We start from the raw sequence: 23,241 nt of genomic DNA on the forward strand, positions 1-23,241 counted from the left end.
TTCCCTTCTTCAGAGGATTTTCCCAATCCAGGTATCCAGCCTGTATCCCCTGCATTTCAGGCAGATTCTTTACTGTCTGAGCCACCAGGGAAGCAAGCCCCAAAGGATGAATGATAATTAAATTTTAATAAACTCCTAACAAGCATGATTATTTATGTAAAAATTAATTCTACTCTTGCAGATGAAGAGCAAGATAAAGGGGACTAAAAAGGCCAGTGAAGCTCTTCATGAAACAGAATACAGAAGGAACTATGCCTGGAGAAACTTTGGCCAAGTCCCCGAGCATGGCTCGGGGAAGACCTGTGAGAGGTGGGGTCCGAGGGCTGAAGACGCCCAGCAGCAGCTCTGAGGCAGCCTTCCCTCTGACAGCAGAGTAGAGCATGGGTGACCAGTGTTCAGGGGATCTGAATGCCCCAGACTGCTTTGGGATCTGGGCCTCCAGAGTTATGTTACCTGAGAAGGGCACCATGAAAAACAGGGGCAGCTGGCAGTTTTACCTTAATGCAAGAAATATATTTTACTTCATTGTCATCATGAAATTAAGGAATTCACTCATAAAAAACAGAAACAGCACAGAGACTATAAATCTAGTTTGCTGTCTATTCCTTTAATGCTCAGTTGAAAGCTTTAAAAATATTCAATCCCAAATTCTGAGTGCCACAAATAGCACCCCCTAGATCCTCAAATCACCTTGGTTTCAGAACACAAGAGCCTGGACAAAGATGTGGAAGGACACGAGAGCCCACCTGCACGTCAGTCTCATTCTGCTTCTTACTGACACAGGCTGACTCCAACAGAAAATCCCTAAGTATAAAAAAGACTCAAAATTCTCCAAGCCAGGCTTCAGCAATACGTGAACCGTGAACTTCCAGATGTTCAAGCTGGTTTTAGAAAAGGCAGAGGAAACAGAGATCAAATTGCCAACATCCGCTGGATCATGGTAAAAGCAAGAGAGTTCCAGAAGAACGTTTATTTCTGCTTTACTGACTATGCCAAAGCCTTTGACTGTGTGGATCACAATAAACTGTGGAAAATTCTTCAAGAGATGGGAATACTAGACCAACTGACCTGCCTCTGAGAAACCTGTATGCAGGTCAGGAAGCCACAGTTAGAACTGAGTACGTCAAGGCTGTATATTGTCACCCTGCTTATTTAACTTATATGCAGAGTACATCATGAGAAACGCTGGGCTAGAGGAAGCACAAGCTGGAATCAAGATTGCCGGGAGAAATATCAATAACCTCAGATATGCAGATGACACCACCCTTATGGCAGAAAGTGAAGAAGAACTAAAGAGCCTCTTGATGAAGGTCAAAGAGGAAAGCTGGCTTAAAGCTCAACATTCAGAAAACTAAGATCATAGCATCTGGTCCCATCACTTCATGGGAAATAGATGGGGAAACAGTGGCTGATTTTATTTTTGGGGGCTCCAAAATCACTGCAGATGGTGATTGCAGCCATGAAATTAAAAGACGCTTACTCCTTGGAAGGAAAGTTATGACCAACCTAGACAGCATATTAAAAACCAGAGACATTACTTTGGCAACAAAAGTCCGTCTAGTCAAGGCTATGGTTTTTCCAGTAGTCATGTATGGATGTGAGAGTTGGACTATAAAGAAAGCTGAGCACCGAAGAATTGATGCTTTTGAACTGTGGTGTTGGAAAAGACTCTTAAAAGTCCCTTGGACTGCAAGGAGATCCAACCAGTCCATCCTAAAGGAGATCAGTTCTGGGTGTTCATTGGAAGGACTGATGTTGAAGCTGAAACTCCAATACTCTGGCCACCTGATGCATTTGAAAAGACCCTGATGCTGGGAAATATTGAAGGTGTGAGGAGAAGGGGACGACAGGATGAGATGGTTGGATGGCATCACCAACTCAATGGACATGAGTTTGAGTAAACTCCAAGAGTTGGTGATGGACAGGGAGGCCTGGTGGCTGCAGTCCATGGGGTTGCAAAGAGTCAAACACGACTGAGTGACTGATCTGAAATCTTTCCCTGCTTTTATATGCAATTCCTAATCATTTCATATATTTTTAAAATAATAAAAGACTTCTCCAATAATAATGTTAGTGTCATTATTATTACTGCATAAAAACAAAATGCCCACTTTCTACAAATACTAACTTTTTACTGCAAGAGAACACCTTGCAATTCTCAACCAAAAATTTCTGGAAATAAACTCGACATTTGGCCCTTAAGTCACATTTCTCATCAGGATGATTAATCTTTACGAAAAGGCAGGAAAACAAGACATAGCCACCCACTCTGACATTTTCAATCTTTAAAAAAAAATCCCAATCAAGTTCATGAACTGGAACCATCATTTGTAAAAAGTATGCAATCCATCCAGAGCACTTTTTGATTGTAAGATTAACAAGATCACTATCTTATTCTTTGCACTAAGAGAACTGCACTGACATTAAAAAAAAGTGGTTCTAGCTTGCTTTACTTAGAAATCTGATAAACCTTTGCCCAGGAACCAAGCAACCTTTAATAATAAACAGATTACTTCATCTTTTTCTTTTCTGATTACTTGAAAAATATAAACACCAAAGTGCAACATCATTAAAAAAAAAAAAACCACTCCAATGATTTATTTATGCAGGACTCATTTTTGTCCAATTCTCCACATGCAGGACTGGAGAGGGGAAGGGGTGTGTTTTTTAGGAAAGACAAAGCAACCTAGAGCTGTGCCTGCGTGCATGTGTGTGCACACGTGTGTGTGTCTGCACCGCACCCGTGCAAATACTTCGGCAGGCACGCAGAAGCTCTGCTGTGGTCCCCGGAGCAGGAGAGAGGAAGGAGAGCTGACTGTGCAGGCTTGGGGTTTGCTGTTGGCTAGTGAGAGCTCTAACCTGAAAGGAGCCGCATCTGAAGCGCCTCTGGACGCCTTTCTCTCCTTTCCTTCCCTCAGTTTTGGGAAGCCTGGGTGGGTAATATGCCAGCTCTACCCCTGCAAGGACTTTGCTCCAGAGAAAGAGAAGAGCATTAACTCCCGGTGAGCTGTGAGAAGATGGGACCGGGAAGTGAGGGTGGAGGAGCAGGGGGCGGGGCGAGCGGGGCGGGAGGAGCAGGGGGCGGCACCGGGAAAACAGCTGAAACTAACCTGTGTTATTTTTTCTATTCCCTGGAAGTTGTGTTTTTCAAAATGTTCTGCTATGTTTAGGAAGGTGTGACGTTCTAGGTAGCAGCAATTACTTAGGACTATCAAAAGTCGCTGTTCCTAAAACCAAAACAAAATTTTAAAAATTACATTTCCAGTTAACAAATTGAAAGTCTAACAGATAACATTTCCCACTTGCTAATTACAATCTCTTAGTGTTTCATATCAATATTCAGCACTTTATCTTGGTTCCTTCTTTCCAGTAACAGAGAAACATAATACAAATCTGTAATTCTACTAATCACCTAATACACTGAAGAGTCAAACCATGTTTAACTCAAATTCCTTTGCAACTCTAACAGCTGTATGGAAAGCAGACGGACGGAGCACAGGTAACCAGTGAGGTGGGGTCAGATGCTGCTCTTAGGTGGAGGAGGAAACGGCAGCCCACTCCAGTGCTCTTGCCTGGAGAATCCCAGGGGCGGGGGAGCCTGGTGGGCTGCCATCTCTGGGGTCACACAGAGTCGGACACGACTGAAGCGACTTAGCAGCAGCAGCAGTTCTTAGGAAAGGGGTTCTACTTTGCTGTTTATTCTACTTTACATGTTTTGCACCCAAAATAGCTATAAAAATGAGTATTAAAAATAAGTACCAAAAAACGGTGAAACTCTTGGAAAATAACTTGTAAATTTTTCATAACTTGGAAGAAAGCTGTAATGGCTCCCTCGGCCACGAGGCTGTTGCGGCCCTCCTCATGGAGAGTCTCCCTCTTGGGGGGAGCGAGGGGACAGAGCCAGGCGCCCACCCCGTCAGGCACGGAGAGGGCCATGCTACACCCCCAGGCTTCTGGCTGCTCATGGTGATTTCACATCAAAGTGACCAGACCCCCAGGCTGACGAATCAATCCTCTTCGTAGAGTTCAGAAGAACTGGCTTGTAAGGAAAGTTCTAGGAACAGCTCTGTCCCATCTCCTCAGGGGAGGGTTTCTCCAGAACAAGTGTGACTAATCTGAGGCCTCGGTTTAGATCCTGACTGAACTCGAGGGCAGAGATCCTCCCCAGGAGACACTCCCGCCCGTCTTGGGCTCGCTGTGGTGCACTTATCAGTGACTGAGGTCAGTGACAGAAAGGCAGGTGTGCAGACCACAGGGCCACCCTGGCTGGGCCCACATCACCCAAGAATCCCATTCAGTGTCTTCACAGTGTGTGCATTGCTAGCTCTTTATTTAAAATTTTATTATTTAGTTCTGGCACAGTGTGATATACTTGTCTTTTGTGGTCATCAAAAAATATAATTAAAAGGCCCAGAATTATTACGGTGCTTTTAAAGCAATGAAACAGCCTGGTTGACTCTATGGATGAGAAGTGGAGGCTAAAATAAGGAAAATGGGCTGTAATCTACCCTACTCCATGCTCCACGTTCAAACCTCGTGAGATGGGCACCGTGAGACTGGGGGTGACAGGCGAGGCTGGGGGAGGCTGGACCCCTGCCTGCGCCCCATGCTGCTATCATATGGCCCTTGTAAGGCACTTGGGACGCAGTCACGTGACTCCTCGGCAGCCAATCTGATCTCAGCTGGTCTCCCAGGCCCACAGTCCATCCTTACTCGCCTTCCCTGGGGAGCCGGCCGCCAAGCACCCTCCCCCTGCCCCGCCTGCCAGTGGCCTGCTCCAGCCTGCCGCGTCTCCTCTGCCCTGTTCTGTGGCCCATCCACAGCAGGATCTGCAGACCGAGGACTCCACGGCCTCAGGCACCGTCCTGGCCCTCCACAGCATCTCTGTGATGCAGGCATCAGGCCACTCTCCGTGGTGCCCGAAGCCCTTCAGTCAGTGAACAGCAGCCAGAAGAGGACCAGGGATGAGCCCCCTTTCTTCCCACGCTGCCCTCGCTGAGAACCAGAACAAGACCCTACAAAGACCTGAATCCCTGGGGCCAAATCTAAACGCAGTATCATCTAGTGGAGAAAAGCACAGGGACTGAGCTTGGCACCAAATCTGGGACAATCTCAGGAGAGGGGGACAGGAGACAGCGTGACTCACTCAGGCTTCTGGCTGAGAGCAGGCAGACAGAGGCTAACGCGTGGTTCGAGGTGGGGTCCAGGCTCTGAGGAGAACCAGGCCCAGCGGGCGGTGTCAGCCCGAGAAGGAAGATGCCGAGCACGCGGCAGCCGCCTCCGTGCTAGGAAGACTGTCGTGTGCCAACAGGGCCTGTCCCACCGACCGGGAAAGGGGCAGCCCTCCCCTCCACAGATAAGGACGCTGTCTCGGCATGTGCTTCTCCAGCCTTCTCTTCATGTTCCCAGTGGAAGCATCGTCTGAACGCCGCAGACGGCCTCCACTCACCCCGACCCAGTGCAGCCAGTGCCCCACAGCTGCCCACGCGCCCCCACGAGCCCTGGCTTCCGTCTGACACACGGGCACTCCAGCAGTCTGCTTTTCCATCTGGATTTCTTCCTCTCTGATGTTTCCTTCTCTGGAGCTCCCAGGCTCTCTCTTCAGGCCTCCCCTTGAATCCTGAACCCCAGTAGGATTTCTATATATGTGGTCTCCTCTCTAGCCACTAGGATTGTCCCTCGTACCCTCATCCCATCCCATCCCAGGCCTCACACTGCTGATCTACAAATCTGTACCTGGACTTCTCTCCCGGGGGCCAACTGCCTACTAGACATCCCATCTGAACACCTCTCATTCAACACATCTGGTCCCAAACTGACGTTTTAATCTTTCTGTAGACCTATTTTCTTCCTGAATTCTCTCTGTGAACAGTACTATTATCTGCCTCATCACACAAGTAATTAAACTTACAACAGTGTTTTTAAAAAAATTATTTTGATTATACTTTTTCTAATAAAACAAATCCTTATTTAGGAACTGATACTTATAATAACTGTAGAAATGATATATGGCAGGAATTTAGGTCGCGTTTCCTTTCTTGAGAGAAACATACACAACCATCCTTCAAGCTAATGACAAGTGGAGAAGGTTACTACTAATTTTTAAGGTAACTGGAGTTTGAATTTTAACAGCTAGATTAACATACAGAACAAAGCATGTGTGTGAATCATTCCTAAACACATGTATGTGTTTAAAATACACATGAGTTTATAGGAAAGGTGATTTGGTTTTGCCATGGAATTTTGAGTTTAAATAAAATGCTAAAAGGGAACTTACCAAAAAAAAAAAAAAAAAAACCAGAGAAGAGCAGAGCTTCTCTGATTAACGAGGAAAACAGGGAAATGGTGCCTGTCCTTTGCCTCCTTTCCGCCTTTCAAGAACTAAAGCATGACATGATGCAGAGAGCAGATGGAAATATTTATGCTGTAATTTTCTGCTAATAAGTATGGGATACATACAGAATTATATTTTTACTAAAACTTCCCAAAAATAAAATGAAGCACCAAAGGAAGACGGTATGCCACAGCAATGATGCGGCAACAAAGGCCTTTCAGGCTGAGCTACGCGCAGCCATTGTGTAGTGTCCAACGACATGCTTCACTTTCTATTTATCATCTCTTTACAATCTCACTTACAGAAGTCAGACTGAAGTCTTCATGGATACTTCCAAACAAATCAGGAGAAGAAACATCAACGGAGAGACTGAATAGAGAAGTAAGGAAGAGAACAGTTCTAGTTAAAGCACTAAAATTAAAAACATTAATATAATATGTCAATTATACCTCAGTAAAAAATTCCATAAAACCTATGTAAATTTGACTTTAAAATCTTTTGGTCAAAAATCATATAACTTTCTGCTTTTTAATATTTAACACCTAACAGCTCGAAGTAGAAACTGTGAACTATCTGTTAACACGGGCCATATAAAATGTGTTTGTGGGGTCCTTCCCAATAATTTAATTTCTAGGTATAGACTCTCATAATTAATGTTTTGCCCATCACAATCTAAAGGGAATTCGTTCAAGCTCATGTTCACAGTACATGACTAACAGGAGAGCTGAGTTAGGAAATTAGTTACTAACCCACAAGTGACCAGATACACAGAACTGCAGGGGAAGAGACACCAAAGAGCTACCAGTAAATTTACAAGACACAGCAGGTGACAAGTAACACCTCAGCAGGATCTCTTTCTTTAAATCTGACCAACTGATTTTAGAATTCATATGGAAGATGAAAAAGATATCAAATAATATTTTAAAATAGAAAAAGCAATAAAAGGATAGCAATCTGAAAAAAGTTACAATTATGATAATTAAAACAATATAAACTGATAGGAAACATCTGAGTAAATAGAGCAGAAAAAGTTCAGAAATACCTTCACTACTAGAATTCAGTAACGTGTGGAACAGAAATCATAACAAAACAAGACTTATTTAATCAAAAATATCAGGAAACTGCTAACAATATAAATTCCTGGTAAATGAATGTGCTAAACATAAAAAATCAAAGACAAACCAGAACTGGATATTTATTAGGCTTCAGAGGAATAAATGTCTTATATAGTGAGAGGCAAAAACCAGACAAATATGAGAAAATCTCCAGCTGTCAGTTAGATTACAGCTTTAATTAAGAGGCATTTATTTCAGTATTATTTGTGTGCAAGCAGAAACCTCAGGTACAGTAAGTGCCATGTGCCAAATATTCAGAAAGACGAAGTTTCAACAACCCCAGAGAGCAGTACGATGACAGAACGATCTCTCGGATCTGGAAATGTCAGGACTCAGGTGTGCGCTCTGGGCTCAGGTAACTAAGCCGGCCGGGACATCACCCCACCCACACTGTGGGCCTCTAACAGCAGCTGGGACAACGCCCAACACAGAACCACATGGCTGCCAACGACGAGGACTTGTGCATTTTCCCTCTAGTATTACAAACCCTGCTCCTCTGGATAGTTAGGGAGCTAACCACGCCCTCAGTTTGCTCAAAGTGCCTCTAGCAAAGCTGAGACAAGCTCAGAAGATGAAGGAACCGTGGAAAGAATACAGGCCAAATATAGAAACATGTAATTCACATGAACACTCGCTCTCTTATTGTAAGTCTCAGGATACAAGACCAAACACAGAACAGGAGGCTGTGTTTTCAGTCTGCATAGACGCTCCAGCGAGGCTGATCTCAGCTCTACTTACTGTGCAGTGTCTACATCGGCATCAGGCTTGGTGCTCAACTGTTCCAGACAGTATATAAAAACCTAAGTCAAAAATGGGACATTTCAGTGACAGGAACCCTCAGATGCTCATCTGTTTGGACAGCAAAGATAATTTTCCATAAATAACCAGAAATACAGTGTATACCTTGCAAGTGGTATATATGTATATATACCTTGTTAGGGATAAACTGCATCCCATATACAGGGCATATCTACACATGCACATATAAGAACATAAGCACTGGGAGTATATGTCCCCGTATATAATGCTAAGTGATTAAAAAAAAAACTTATAGCACATATGTTTTGATCCCACTGTTAAGTTCTTGAATATATTTTATTTCCTTCCTCTCACTCATGTGTTCAACTGTGTATATGTGCCCACAAGGCACTGGCCCCAAAGAACTTGGGGCTCTAGATAAAATGTAAATCACTGTCATGTCATTTAATCTGTGCTCCAGCAGAAACAAATATATATATATATATATATGTATATACATATACACATACATATACACATATACATGTACAAAGTCCCACGAGAACACAGAACAGGCAGCATAACAACAATGAGTTACTGGGGGAGGTACTGCTAAGCAAGCTGCAACTATTCTTGCCTTGAACTTACCTACCATAAACTATTATGGACTCACACAAAATGCAAAAGGACACATTTAATTGTCAGCATCTGCTCTACATTGATTATAAACAAGAGGGACACCAACGGTCTGCAACTGTCTCAAGTCTCCACTGCTTCTACAAAGTACCTGCATGATATTGATGCTCAGTTGGCAAACCTCCTCTTGGGTTTTAGGGTGCTGGAAGACCTGTAAGGAGGAATGAGAATTTTTGTACTTAGCTAAAAAAACCTTTTGTTCATGGAGCTTGATGTAAACAGTGAACATGTGGACAAGGGCAACCAGGGTGGGTAACCCGATTCTGAAAGGGGACGCAGACAGAGAGCCAGCCTCGAGCCGAGTGACAGGGCGGCAGTTCTGGTGCTGCAATGACCCAAACCCGTGTCCTGGGCGCCCCCTGCCCAGGAGCTGCCCCCCGACACTCACGCTGGCCTCTCCGGGCTTGCATTCCAGGACACCACGCAACGACTGCAGGGACAGCACCACGCAGCGCTCAAACCGGCAGGGCTGCAGAGACAGAGCAGACAGGCCTGGGCACGCGGCCCCGACACCCAGCTTCCCAGGTGCGCAGAGAGGACAGGGCCGCATGCGGTGTCCCGGCCACCTGGGCCAGCGCAGTCTGCACCCGGTGTTGACAGACAGTGACTCCCAGCAGTGGAGAGGACGTCTAACTCAACTAGAACACAAGTCAGGTAAAGCAAGAACTCTTCTCCAACCTTCTCTTCTGGAAGAGGGCAGGGGCCAGGATGAAGCACAGCCGTGACACATTCTGGGAGAAGCGTGAGCCCCAGGCCTTGCTCGTTTCTGGACCCATCAACAGGAGGTGCCGGCAACCATGACCGGAGGAGGGCTGGCACCTGCCATTCAGTACCCTCCCTACAGTCACCTTCTGTGTCCATCAAGTCAGAAAATGAAACTTGAAAATATCTCCTTTGAGATGAGTCCGAACAAGCCCCAGCTGCTCCTACGGGTTCCCTCTGTGCGAGTCCACTTCAGGGGACAGCAGCACGCATTCTTGTTACTTGTACATTCTGGAGTGGAATCAAAACTGTCACTTTTTACAAAAAAAGGCACAGAAATAAAACAGTAGATTGCAAAGTAGAGTAGATGCAATGGAGAGAAGGACTGGGCCCTCAGAGGAAGATAAATGGAGGGATCTGTCGCGGCAGGAGAAGGCCCTGGGACAGCGAGACCTGAAGGACAGGGGCATGGACAGACCCCGTGGACAGAGTCGGAGGGGGGCCGTGGGAGGCAGCAGAGCCTGTGCGGACAGCCCCATGCAGAACCTGCAGGCAGAACTCTCCTCCATACATGCTTGGGTTATTAACAACGTGGGGGGAAACTGAACAGAAAAAGGAGACATCGTATACAAACCAAAGAAACACAAGTTCATACTCTCTCACAAGAAGGAATCCAGGCCTAAGAAAAGCTAACAGTACCTCAACTTGATGTCATTTTAATACTGCACTTTGGAGCCGCCAGAGGGCACCAGAGAGAACATGCCAAAGTCCAAGTGAAAACAGAAGGTTGGGGGTGGATACAGAATGGAATGCCACCCACACCAAGTATTTAAAGAGTGAAAAGCCTCTTAGATCAGCCTTGATGAACCCGCCTACCTGCCCCAGAAGGCAGGAAGATCTAAGATGTTACCACAATAACACTGGGAGCTCAACCCCAAATTTCAACGGCGGGCAGTTCAATGCTGCTTTCCTGCACTAGGGTCAGGGTTAGGGTCAGAAAGTGAGCAGAGAGCCTCAGGGCCAGAAGGCACGGGAACAGGTGAGTCTACACGGCTGCTACTTCTTTTTTTCTGAAAAGAAAGAAAAGGCACCACCTCTGCATTGTGTCAGGGAATCACCCGAGTTAGCGCATTGTAAGTTGTCATGGTATCATTCCAGTTATTCTGAAAGAAGAAAATTCTCAGAATTATCCAAACTGAAAGAAGGCAGAAAACATTTTCAGCACTTGTAGAAAACAGGATGCTCTCCAGCAAGTGTTTCAGGCACAGGCATGGGGCAAAGCTTGTGTGCATTTCCTTAACTCGATAAGGACTCACAGGGAAAGCAAAACAGCCTCATGTCAAAAAATGGGATCAGTACTACAAAATGCTAAGACAACAAAGTCCTGTGTGTAACAGCCTTTGAAACAACTGACTCTCTGTTCAAACCTGAGAACTCCAGATGTACTACAGGTCAACACTCAGGACTGGACCCTGTATGTGGCTCCAAGCCTGGTTTCATCTTTTGTCCCGGGAAGTCTGTGCCCTGGGCTCAGCCCCGGCAGGCTGATGGGGTGAGCACGCTTCTTCAGCAACGGTCATGAGACACACAGGCTGGCACCAGATCACCATAAGTGGTTTAGGCCTCTGGCTTGTGTGTCATGAGACATGAAATCAGCCATTCTACGGTTACAGTTTCTTACCACATTCTAGTTTAACTTGACTAGAAACAAGTCTCTACAGTAACCATCTCAGAGGACCTTCCAGGGGATTCACTGTCTACAAACAACCTCAGACGTGGCCATCTCTGCACACACTGTGGACCCAGATGTGCACCCACCACACACACTACACGTGTGTGCGAGGGACACTGACCGGCAGAAGGACCTGAGGCCAATACCTATTTTATGACTAACTTGTTCATTTCTGTCAGACTTTTCTTTTTTTAAATGAACATAAATCCCTGAAAGCAGATGCTGTGTTTTCTCAAAATGAACATACATCTTTTTCTTTGTGCAGGATGATCTGAAACCGGAACCAGGACCCAGGGTCAGGCCGGCACTATCTGCTCTGCCCTGGCTTGTGTCATTCCAGGCAGGTATTCAGGGGGGCTGGTCCGGTGATGTGTCTGTGGCCTGCCAACCAGGCTCGCTGTGATAACTAGGAAGGACAGGAGTATAGGAAGAGCTTTGATAATAGTAAGGCTTCATGTAAATGTAGGGTACTTTTATTACAGTGGTAATAAATTAAAATCCTCTGTATATGTGTAAAGCTTTGTGGGTTACAGCTTTTTTCTATAGCATCTTGTTTAATTCTAACCAACAATACAGTGAACAAACGTTCTGCTGCTTCTTTAACTAGAGGCAGAGAGGTTAAGTAGCTTCGGAAGATGCACCGTACTGAGACAGCAAGGAGAGCCAGGTCAGACGCTGAAGCCATGCAGCGCCGCCTCCTCACCATGCCCGATACAAGCACAGCGCCAGCCAGACGCACGCTGTGGGTGAAATATTTTAGTTTCCAGGAACCACAATATGGAAAGTGAAAGAAATTTTAATTTATAACATGCAATATATCAAAGTATTATTTCAACATGTAGGCAACATAAAAAGTTGAGATATTTTTCTTTTGAGTTGCGGAGTCTGAAGCTAAGTGCCAAGTGGCTGCATGCAGTTTGAACGGTACAGGGTGGTTCCATACCTCCTCCTTCTAAATATTTAGTTATAGGAGAGTTTGTATTTAAACACAAATATGTGAAAAATAAACCAAATAAAACAAACATTTTTAAAAATCCTTTAAAATATAATTGTAACAGAGTTATTAAAAATAAATTTCCTAATTTTAGCCTGATATAATTTACAAAAATTCAGAAGCGTGTGGTACTCCACACACACACTTGCATATCTTTGTATTAACTTAAAAGAGAATTTTGAAAAGAAGGAAAGAATTTCAACTTGTCAAAAATTCCTCAACTGTCAGAGAAAGACTGTGGACAAGCACACACAAAAATTCAAGGGCGTGAAGAAGCATTACAGGGGACGGCTGCCCCTCAACAAGTGCAGCCCACCACCCTGTGAGTGCGGGCGGGGCAGACCACTTTATTCTAGTGCCCCTGTCCCCTGAGGCAAGACAAGCAACTGGACAAGCAGTGTGCTCGGCTGAAAAACTGGATTTTTTCCCCAACATCTGTTGCAGATAGTGGTGGCGTGTGGATACATTCTGGCCAATTAGATGTAAGCAGAGCTGTCAGCTGTGGCTCCTGGGAAAATGCTGGACCTCCCTGTGGACAGGAATAAGGCCTAATGTGATGGCTGGAATTGCGGTTGCCATCCTGTGACCATGAGGTATCCTGAGAAAGAAGCCACACTAAGGATCACAAAGCAGAGGTCAGAGGAGCCCCGGGCCCTGCCTGCTCTGCATGTTGCAGCTGCCACACCAGTCCCAACCTCTTCAGTGCGAGAGAAAAAGGGCGTGCCCCCTTGTTTAAGCCACTGCATGTTTAACCTTGCCTAAAACCCACCTGAGAAACGCTGGGCTGGAAGAAGCACAAGCTGGAATCAAGATTGCCGGGAAAAATATCAACAACCTCAGATATGCAGATAACACCATCCTTGTGGCAGAAAGTGAAGAGGAGCTAAAGAGCCTCTTGATCAAAGTGAAAGAGGAGAGTGAAAAAGTTGGCTTAAAGCTCAACATTCAGAAAACTAAGATCATGGCATCTGGTCCCATCACTTCATGGGAAGTAGATGGGGAAACAATGGAAGCAGTGTCAGACTTTATTTTTTTGGGCTCCAAAATTCACTGCAGATGGTGATCACAGCCATGAAATTAAAAGACACTTACTCCTTGGAAGGAAAGTTATGACCAACCTAGATAGCATATTCAAAAGCAGAGACATTACTTTGCCAACAAAGGTCCGTCTAGTCTAGGCTATGGCTTTTCCAGTGGTCATGTATGGGTGTGAGAGTTGGACTGTGAAGAAAGCTGAGTGCCGAAGAATTGATGCTTTTGAACTGTGGTGTTGGACAAGACTCTTGAGAGTCCCTTGGACTGCAAGGAGATCCAACCAGTCCATCCTAAAGCAGATCAGTCCTTGGTGTTCATTGGAAGGACTGATGCTAAAGCTGAAACTTCAATACTCGGGCCACTTCATGCGAAGAGTTGACTCATTGGAAAAGACCCTGATGCTGGGAGGGACTGGGGGCAGGAGGAGAAGGGGATGACAGAGGATGAGATGGCTGGATGGCATCACCGACATGATGGACATGAGTTTGAGTGAACTCCGGGAGTTGATGATGGACAGGGAGGCCTGGCGTGCTGCAATTCATGGGGTCACAAAGAGTCGGACACAACTGAGCGATTGAACTGAACTGAACTGAAAACCCACCTATAGGGCTGTTGTGGGATCCATGAGACAGACTTGAAAACACACAACTCACGAACCCTGACCTTAATTTCAAGGGGACTCTGAAAAACCTCAAAGTCCCATCTGAAAAGATGATAGTGCTAGAGTGAAAGACTATGGTTTTAACTGCCCACCTAACTTCTGTGTGTATCTGGAGAAATTCTTATTGTCCTCTGTTTTGCCGTAGGGTATAGCAACAACATTTTGTTTTTTTCTATCCTGCTGTTCTGAAAAATTCAAGTTGTTGGGAAGCTTAGAATTACATTAAAAAATGTTAACACAAACAAACAGGAGTTACAGGATGAAGAATGATCACTCTAAAGGTGGTCCACTGTTTTACTAATTTTTAAGCATATGTGGTTAGTGTTAACCAAAAATGACTATGAGAAGGAAAACATTAAGAAGTTTGCTTTTCCATTTCCAGAAAATTTTTAGGGTTGCAGCAGTGCACTCACTCACTATCATCATAATAAATCAATTATTCTGAATGTAACAGACACTACTGTCTAGAGGAATTTAAACTTACTAGAGATGTCAGGCCTTCGCTGTCGACAACCCAATCTTCCTTTTCAGCCAATCTCTTTATGTCTGCAGGGAACACAAGTACACAAGCACATCTTACTATGATTATTTCACTCAACTTCAGAGACATAAAAATCCATAAAGGTTATGGTTTTTAATTTTTTTATATAAGTTCGCAAAAAATTAGTGAAAACAGGGATAGGCTTCCTTGGCTCAGACAGTAAAGACTTCCCCTGCCAATGCAGGAGAACTGGGTTCAATCCCTGAGTTGGGAAGGATCCCCTGGAGAAGGAAATGGCTACCTACTCTAGCGTTCATGCCTGGAAAATTCCATAGTCAGAGGAGCCTGGTGGGCTACAGCCCATGGGGTCAAGAAGAATCGGACATGACTGAATGACTAACACACACCTAATTCTGGACGACTCAAGGATTTAAATGTGTGTTACTCACTGGATTTTTCTAATAAAACATTAATGTAAATAAAACTGTCTACTATGCAGCCCAATATGAAGAATGCCAGGCCAGGTTCACTGACAACTTCACACTTACTCAGCACTCCTGATAATATTCAACAGGTACAGTATAAGACACAAGGCATTTCCCCCGAGATTTCTAATAACCAGTGTGGACTCTCTCTGTCCTGCACGTTCCCAACAACAAAAGCGCAATGCCCACGGAGGGAGGAACAGACCTGGGCTTGGCCTGTCAGCTGGGCCAGGGGCAGACCAGCCGGCCTATGACACAATTTTCTAATAACCAGTGTGGACTCCCCGTCCTGCACACTCCCTACAACAACAGCGCGATGCCCATGGCAGGAGAAACAGATCTGGGCACACTTATGGGCGCAGCTCCTCACCAGGGGCAGGGGCCAGTTTTACGAAGACATGGCCGGCCTACGACAAAGTCCCGAGGAAGACATTAGCGGCCTGCACCGTTCCTAACAACATTCTCGACTGTTTCTGAAACACGTCACACCCAAAAGGCTGCTCTGTAAAGATAATCTTTCTTGTTTATGACTATATGCAAAAACCCTGAAAACTCTAAAAGTATTAAGAAAATGAGCATCACCTGTAACTTCTGCTTGCAAAGAGAAACTTAAGTCTTTCTTCTGACTTAATGCTGATGTTTCTAAATCAAAAATTTTAAATATACATGTGTATTTTCCAAATTAAGTTCATAGTTTACACACATTTTATAGTCTACTTTTTCCATTTGACATTTTCCATAAGGATGGTCTTACATCCTTAAGTGTTTTTCAAGAGTATCCATTTAATTTCTGCATGGCCCGGCATCTCAAAGTAAACAGGATTTGAAAGGAAAAAAAAACAAAAACTACATTGAACAGCGACAGATAATCTGAAATATTCACATTTCTATAAGAGCATCTTTCTTGTTTTTGAGGATCTGGAAACTGGACAGAGGGGGCGTGTGTGGATGATTGTTGTTGACCCAACGTCATCCATTTTCTCAACAGACCTTCAGCTGTGCGCTGCAGCGTGACCACCACACAGCGCACTCGGAGATCCAAGATGAGGTCCTGGATGGTCTGCAGCAAGTCGTTAGGGATCTCAAGGGCGGCCAGCGATTCATACGTCAGCCTGTGGAACAAACACAGTGAGACAAAGGTGAGCACAGGGGCCTGGAGTGGACCCTAGCATCGTTCTGGCGTCCCACCACGCTCCACGGAGGCACTGACAGGCTACCGCTGTATGCTGAAAACAAGACTGTACAATCCATGACAGGGACTGTAACGCCACAGTGACACTGGTTAAACAGTGACAGAGGTGACACGCTCATCAGACCCAAGCACCAGGAAGGCTTAGGAGCTGAGTTATTAGATGACACAGAGCAAACAGCGGGCACAAAAGGACAGAGCAAAATTCTTTGCTGAGTGTGTCTTTTTTTCCCCTAAAAAGACAAAAATGTTTGCCCCTTCTCTGGAGAATGCACCCAAGTTTACCTGAGGGTCTGGATGACGTGAGCCAGCCACTGTCCAGAGAGCTCAGCCTTCCCCTCCCAGCCTCCGAGCTGCCGCCCGCCGCCCTCTGCCGCGCCGAGTGGGAGTAGGGCCCCACGGACCAGCTTCACCAGACACTGCATGACTTCCTGGATCATTTTCTACACGTTAACGAACAAGCAGAACTGCATTAAAAGGCATCAAACTTGACTGAATCAACTGGGGGAGTCAGCCTGCACAAGACAAATGTCTTGAATGTAGATCAGACCTTCCAGTCACTTTGTTTGAGAACACCCTACCCCAAGAAAGAGTCTACATACTTATCCTTAACTTACCTTAAAATCATTTTGTCTTTGCCTTACATTCTTTGATCTCTCAATGTGGCCTGACTTCTCAGCGGTCTGAAAAATGAAAATAAAAAAACCAAAAAACCTATTAGTTGTCTCTAGAAATAATTCATAAAAATAAGACATGCTTAGCTGTTGCATGTAAAGAGAGCATGAAATATGGTTTTAACTTGATTAAAAGGAATGTGTAAGAAGTAGTCTAAGTCTCTGATTAAGGGATGACTAATTAGAAAACCCTCATTATTCCAACAAGAAGCTATTTATCTTCCTAAAAGCTTTAAGTACAATTCCCATAAATAAACCTAAGTATGAAGCTGAAGCTATCCTTTCTGTAGGTGAATGTCACGTGCTGTTCTCATCTACAACTTTCTACGGTTAAACCTACAGGCATGCAGCCCACAGTGCTTCCAGCACCGCTTCCCGGGAGGGGTGTAGAGACGAGAGCAGGAGCAGCTCTGGGGGGGTCCAGCCATCTGCGGGCCCCCGGTCCACCGCCCACCTCCCTCAGCGTGTGTGTGTGCTCAGTCGTGTCCGACTCTTTGTGACCCCATGGACTGTAGCCCACCGGGCTCCTCTGTCCATGGGATCCTCCAGGCAAGAATACTGGAGTGGGTTGCCATGCCCTCCTCCAGGGGATCTTCCTGACCCAGGGGTTGAACTTGCGTCTCTGGTATCTCCTGCATTGGCAGGAGGGTTCTTTACGAATGCACCACTTGGGAAACCCTGTCCCCACACTCCCCCCACAGTATTCGAGACTATAAGCGTGAATGGTGGTGTTTTATTTTTTAAAAAATTACACATCAGCACTCTTCTTCCAGGGATTTTAGTCCAGTTTGGAGGGAAGGTATTATAGAACTGACTGTAGAGTCATGTTTTCCTCTGATTTCCCTTTCTCCTTAGAGCAATGTGTAGAAGACCACTTTACACTGATTAAGAGAGAAATCTGTTCAACTGGATTTCAGTTAACTTTTTATTATCAAATTTTCTTACAACCAATTATTATTCTATAGAATGTCCTAGCAGGACAAACTTAGGACACTTTCCAAAGGAACAAGTCATCATGAAATGACATAAAAAAACTCACCACCATAACCTTAAAAGGTAAAACACTCGTGTATTTAGTGGAGAACTTTAAGTTAGGAATAACTGCATTATAAATGCCTATGATACTGCCACCAAGGTGATTTTAAAATGCTTCAGGTAACGTCATTTTTTAGGTATCAGCTAGAGAAACTGTGGAGAGTCATCTACATGATCAACACTTTTGACCTGAAGGAGGAAGACAAGGATAAGGGTGCTGGTGTTTTCACCAAGAGTCAGACACCCTGACAGACAAGGCGGGCACACACACACACACACCCCCCTCTCTGGCAGTAACTCACACTTCTTGTGCAACTTTTGATATTTTTTTCTTTGTAGTGATGCTTTTTTGAAAGAATGAAAAATCACGATAATAATTCAACAAGCGAATTCCTAAGTCTCTTGGCCAACAACACTCAAAATTCTTTATACACCAGGATTTACAGAAATTGATGCTTTTCTCCCTTAATTTTAAGACACTTGAGAAGCAACTGAAGTGATGCAGAGCTGTGGTGAGATGTGACCAGAGGAGCTCATGGTGGAGTGACCAGCTGGAAGGACAAGAGGCACAGGGCGAGGTGTCCCCGTCCCCGGGGCTCCGACTGAGGCTTCATCGTGCAGACACACCTGAAGAGATCCCTGGCGACTGAACGCAGCCTCCAGCCCTTCTCTCTGGGGTGGCACTGAAAGTTCCTACCCTCTAAACCCACGGCTGGTCCTCTGGACAGCGAGCCTGGCCTCAGCGGGGAGATGAGACACTCACTAACATGCCTACACACTTAGGAAGTAACAATATCAGAAGTGAAGATCAAGTACATACTTCTCATTATAAGTCACAAGATCACAGCTCCAAATTCACATTTCCAGCCCAAATCTTTCCTCGCAGAAAGATCTCCTTTCCAAATCTGAATTTCAGGTTGCCTTCTTGGTGTCTGCAGAAGGCCTGAGCAGAACAGAGTGAAAGGGTGGCTTTCTGGATCTGGAGTCTGCTGGCCTGCAGCTGGGAACCACAGGGTCTCCAGCATGCTAACTGTGGACCTTGGGGCTATTAACTCCACAGTCCCGAGAGACAGTTCCTTGGAACAAATCCATTCTCTCTCTATATATGCTGCTGAAAACAGAGCCGACGTCCTAGCAGCTGTTTTTCTGAGCCCTGACCATGCTGTGGCGGTGGGGAGGGACTCTGAAAGAAGGCGTAATTTGTCTCCGTGAAGGGTTGTGCCCATATAAAACTAAGTATCCTGACTGCCAGATGGCCTTTTTCTTGTATCTGCCACAGCACTAAATGCTTGTCCAATGGGAAGATTACTTCAAAGTCCTTTGTCCTGTGAAATGGCTCTGAATCAACGGAAAGAGTAAAAATCAACTGTTAAAAACATCATACTAAAATTAAGGCTCAACTTTTCCACAACAGTTTTGCCCACCAAACAGGTGCTAGTGCACGCATGAAGACGCCGACTGGACAGAAGAACTACTTAGACTCCGAGGGCGTCTCCACGTAAAGAAGTGAGCAGGTGGAGTGAGTGGGTGGGGGAACCAGTTATAAGGCCTATCTCTTCCAATTGTTAAAAAAATTTGTTACTTATTGTTTTTATTTGATAAAGAGTTGAATATCTCCATGCTGAATTATGTGCAGTTTGCCCTGCTTTTAAATAGAAAATTTTGAAACAGGAAGAACATCTTAATTTACATACTTACTATGAGTTTACTATAATTTTTTAAAATGCTAATTCCTAATATTTAAAAATCTGGATACTTTAAAAGTTTTCACCTGAAAATACACTATATTTAAAATATATCTAAAGGTGAGATCTTACCCTACTATTAACCATTTCACTAGCTAAAACCCTTAACTCTTTCCTGCACACACAGACCAAAACTACTTTGTGGTGAGACCAACGGTTAGACTGCACTGTTTTGATTCACGTATGTTACTTCACATGGCCGTGACTAGTCTGAAGAACTATTTGTTAAACTGTTGGAAACTCCATCTAAATCTTTTAACGGATGAACTCTAAATAAAACAAAAACAGTTTTACAACAAGAAAAGAAATTCAAGTAAGTTGTGACTAAATATTTCAGAGCTTTCTTGTATGACATTAAACACCAAAAACCCTGGAACTCTTCCCAACGTTAATTTAAGTCTCTGGTTTCCACTCATGACGTGACAGTTCCCTCTCCTAACTCCTCCATTCTTCCCACTGTCCTCTGGGGTCTTACTAGCTTTCCAGTAGAGGGTAACTTAATTTAAAAACACACTCAAATCTGTGGAGTAAATTACACTTAACTAATAATATTACTATAAATTTTAAGAGAAGTTTATGACTATAAATAGGTAGAAACTCCACAGGCAAATCCAACTCATACAACTAATTACAAGTGATTTTTTTTTCAGGGCTAATATTATTCCTGAGCTCATTTATTTTTCATCTGCAATTAAATACTTCATCTAGACATTTACCACAACTAGGCATAACTTGTAAGGCAGGAAAATATAGTCCCTTTTCACTACATTATTCCAGATCAAAAACTCTAAAAGACTCAAGATGAGATAACTACTGTCCATGTGGAGGGGGAGAGCACCTCCAGAAACTGATACAACTGGAAGGAAAAACACTGCTGGAAAAAAAAAACAAACGAGTTTCAGGCAGTTTCCAGGGCACCGCTCCCTTAGGTATGTGAGCCCCTGCCTCAACGTCGCCCTGCACATCTCTGGTCAACACCACTGCCTCACTTCTTACAGCTATGAGACACCTATTGTGTGCCAGGCCAATGACACTTCAAATACTGGAAAGAATACTTTCTCCAAATAGTAAGAGCAACATCTTATTTATCTGCCAGATACTGTCATAAGCATTTCACATACCATTAGCCGCCACATCACAGCTAGTCAGCGACACACACTGGGTGTTCAAACGCTGACACTCTGCAAAAGAAGCTATGAACACACCTGTCCAGGCACTGGTGTGGAGGCACCTCCTCTTTCCAGTCTCAAGAGGGACCTGCTCTGGGGGGGCAGGTAAGAGGGTGAGGGTACGACATGGCAGTGGGGGCGCTGCCTCCCACAGAGGCTGCCACCCTCACAGCCGTGATGAATGAAGATGCGGGCTGGTGGGGCCTGTGTGCAGTGGAGCGCTGACAAAACCTGCTTCAGGACATCTGAAACCATGCTCCTCCTTGGGTAGCAACAAGCAGGTCTGCATTTGTGAAGGCCAAACTCTGTACATGCTGTATGGGAGACTGACCTCTGCACAATTAACTTTCAACAGAGCTTTTTTATAACCACGAATAAAAGGCTCAGTCTACACCCTGGGACCTGGGGGTCGGTCACAGGTGAACAGGAAGGGAGACAGCAGAGCCGCTTCTTTACGTCCCTAACTTTTGTGCTACCAACTATCTATGATCAGGACACTGAGCACATGTGCAGCTTCTAAGAATGTAAAGGCTTAAGCAACTTCTCAGGTGGATCACACAGGGGCCAGAAAACAGGATCTTTATGTTCTGTCCAACTGGGAAATTCCTTCTCACTTCAGACCCAGGTGCAAGATGCAAGCATTTTCTCCTTGTTTTGTCATTTGCTTCCTGTCAACTGCACAACAGTCTCACCCACATCACGGCCAGACTGGCACTGTCCTCACCCCAGAGTCTTGTTCTCTGGGTGGCCGCCTCCCCAGACCCTCACCCACCTCCTGGGAGACACTCACTACTCTCTCTCTACAGTCGAGGGCCCGAGGCCAGAACAGGGAGGGCACTTGATCAAGGCCACACAGCTATTAGTGTTAGGGCTGAATAGAATTTTCAACTCATCTTAAAATATCTGACAATAGAGGCTCTGGGCTTCTGAGGTTTTAAAAAAGTCACTTCAAAATCTAAAATGATTAAGACTAGAAACTCACAATGACTGAGCTACATCTAGAGTCAAATCTGTACACATACCTCGCTGAAAAGGCTTCCATTAACATATGAAATCCAGAGTTTCCAGAAGTTGGGCAGCTGACTTAAAACAAGCTTGGTCAATTTTTCAACAAATGCCACCCGATGGGGAGTTTTGCATCTCCACGCTAAAGGGGAAAAGAAGGTAACAGTATTAATATACTTTTGAATCAAGAGTGAAAATCTCTTTGAACAACTGCTGCACCCACAGCTAACTTCACAGCAGGGCAGTGGTGCAGTCAGGAGCCCAGGGAGCCTCACAGCCGGGCAGGGGGGAGGGCAGGGGTCCAGCAGCCCCACAGGCAGGAAGGGAGCAGTCCTCCTGACCAGCCCAGTCCTTTCAGCAGGGGCTCCAGAAGGAAGGCTACTGCTCTGGCAAATTAACCACAGGCCTTGCAAGAAACACACTTATTTGCAAGTAACTGATAAAGTCTCACACTCTTTAAAGGGAGACAACAAAACCCAGACACTCAACACTGAACATTCCCAGTGTCTGAGAAACAATAAAACATGACTAGCCAGGATGAAGGCAGGGGAAAGAGAATCAGAACGAGAAAACTGGGAGAAAACTAGTTAAGAGTAACTAGTTAAGAGTAAATGACAGAGATGGAATTAACCCACAAGGACAATGTTCAAGTAAAGGAAAACACGAAAATGACGAGGAAAGAAAGGGAAGAAATTCAAAAGAACTAAATGGAACTTGTAGAGATGAAAAAACAATGTGAAATGTTTAGGTTAGCCACTGAAGATAAAACATCAGAGAAGCTGAAGGCAGAGTAATCAACTCTATAATGAAGCAGAGTGGAAAGATGGGTGAGGATCAGACCTCTGCAGTCTATGGATAACCCACTGGCTCAACAGACATGCCACTGGGGTCCAGAAAAGGAAGCAGAAAGTTTGACAAAGTGATTGCCCAGAATCTCCCAAATTTGATGAAAACTTTCAGAATGTGATAAAGTAGATGCAAGAAGCCTGACAAAACCCAGGCAGGATAAATCTGAACTACTCGACATGGATCATGGCAAACTAAGATCATGGCATCTGGTCCCATCACTTCATGGCAAATAGATGGGGAAACAATGGAAACAGTGAGAGACTTTATTTTGGGGGGATCCAAAATAAATGGTGATTGCAGCCATGAAATGAAAAGGAAGCTTGGTCCTTGGAAGAAAAGCTATGACCAACCTAGACAGCATATTAAAAAGCAGAGACATTACTTCACTGAAAAAGGTCCATCTAGTCATGTACAGATGTGAGATTTGGACTATAAAGAAAGCTGAGCACCGAAGAATTGATGCTTTTGAACTGTGATGTTGAAGATGTGATGTTGAAGACTCTTGAGAGTCCCCTGGACTGCAAGGAGATCCAACCAGTCCGTCCTAAAGGAAATCAGTCCTGAATATTCATTGGAAGGACTGATGCTGAAGCTGAAACTCC

General features: G+C 44.7%; 1 protein-coding gene across 11 annotated transcripts in view; it reads right to left on the bottom strand.

Annotated features, from left to right (window-relative positions):
• EXOC2 (exocyst complex component 2) overlaps positions 1-23,241 on the bottom strand; it is a 127,337-nt gene that overhangs the window by 35,981 nt on the left and 68,115 nt on the right. For 10 of the 11 annotated variants that reach the window (XM_025264723.3, XM_025264719.3, XM_006077084.4 and 7 more), the window contains 10 exons: positions 21,808-21,932; positions 16,780-16,845; positions 16,448-16,605; positions 15,964-16,085; positions 14,492-14,553; positions 9,272-9,352; positions 8,975-9,034; positions 8,188-8,249; positions 6,637-6,703; positions 3,111-3,227 (listed from right to left, as the gene is read on the bottom strand). In XM_025264723.3, coding sequence (XP_025120508.1) covers positions 3,111-3,227; positions 6,637-6,703; positions 8,188-8,249; positions 8,975-9,034; positions 9,272-9,352; positions 14,492-14,553; positions 15,964-16,085; positions 16,448-16,605; positions 16,780-16,845; positions 21,808-21,932 — 920 coding nt within the window. Of the gene's footprint in view, positions 1-3,110; positions 3,228-6,636; positions 6,704-8,187; positions 8,250-8,974; positions 9,035-9,271; positions 9,353-11,564; positions 12,910-14,491; positions 14,554-15,963; positions 16,086-16,447; positions 16,606-16,779; positions 16,846-21,807; positions 21,933-23,241 lie in introns of those variants that run through there. The other variant, XM_044926344.2, reaches the window with a different exon arrangement.

This window comes from Bubalus bubalis, chromosome 2 (genome assembly GCF_019923935.1).
Source record: "Bubalus bubalis isolate 160015118507 breed Murrah chromosome 2, NDDB_SH_1, whole genome shotgun sequence".
Lineage (NCBI taxonomy): Eukaryota > Metazoa > Chordata > Mammalia > Artiodactyla > Bovidae > Bubalus > Bubalus bubalis.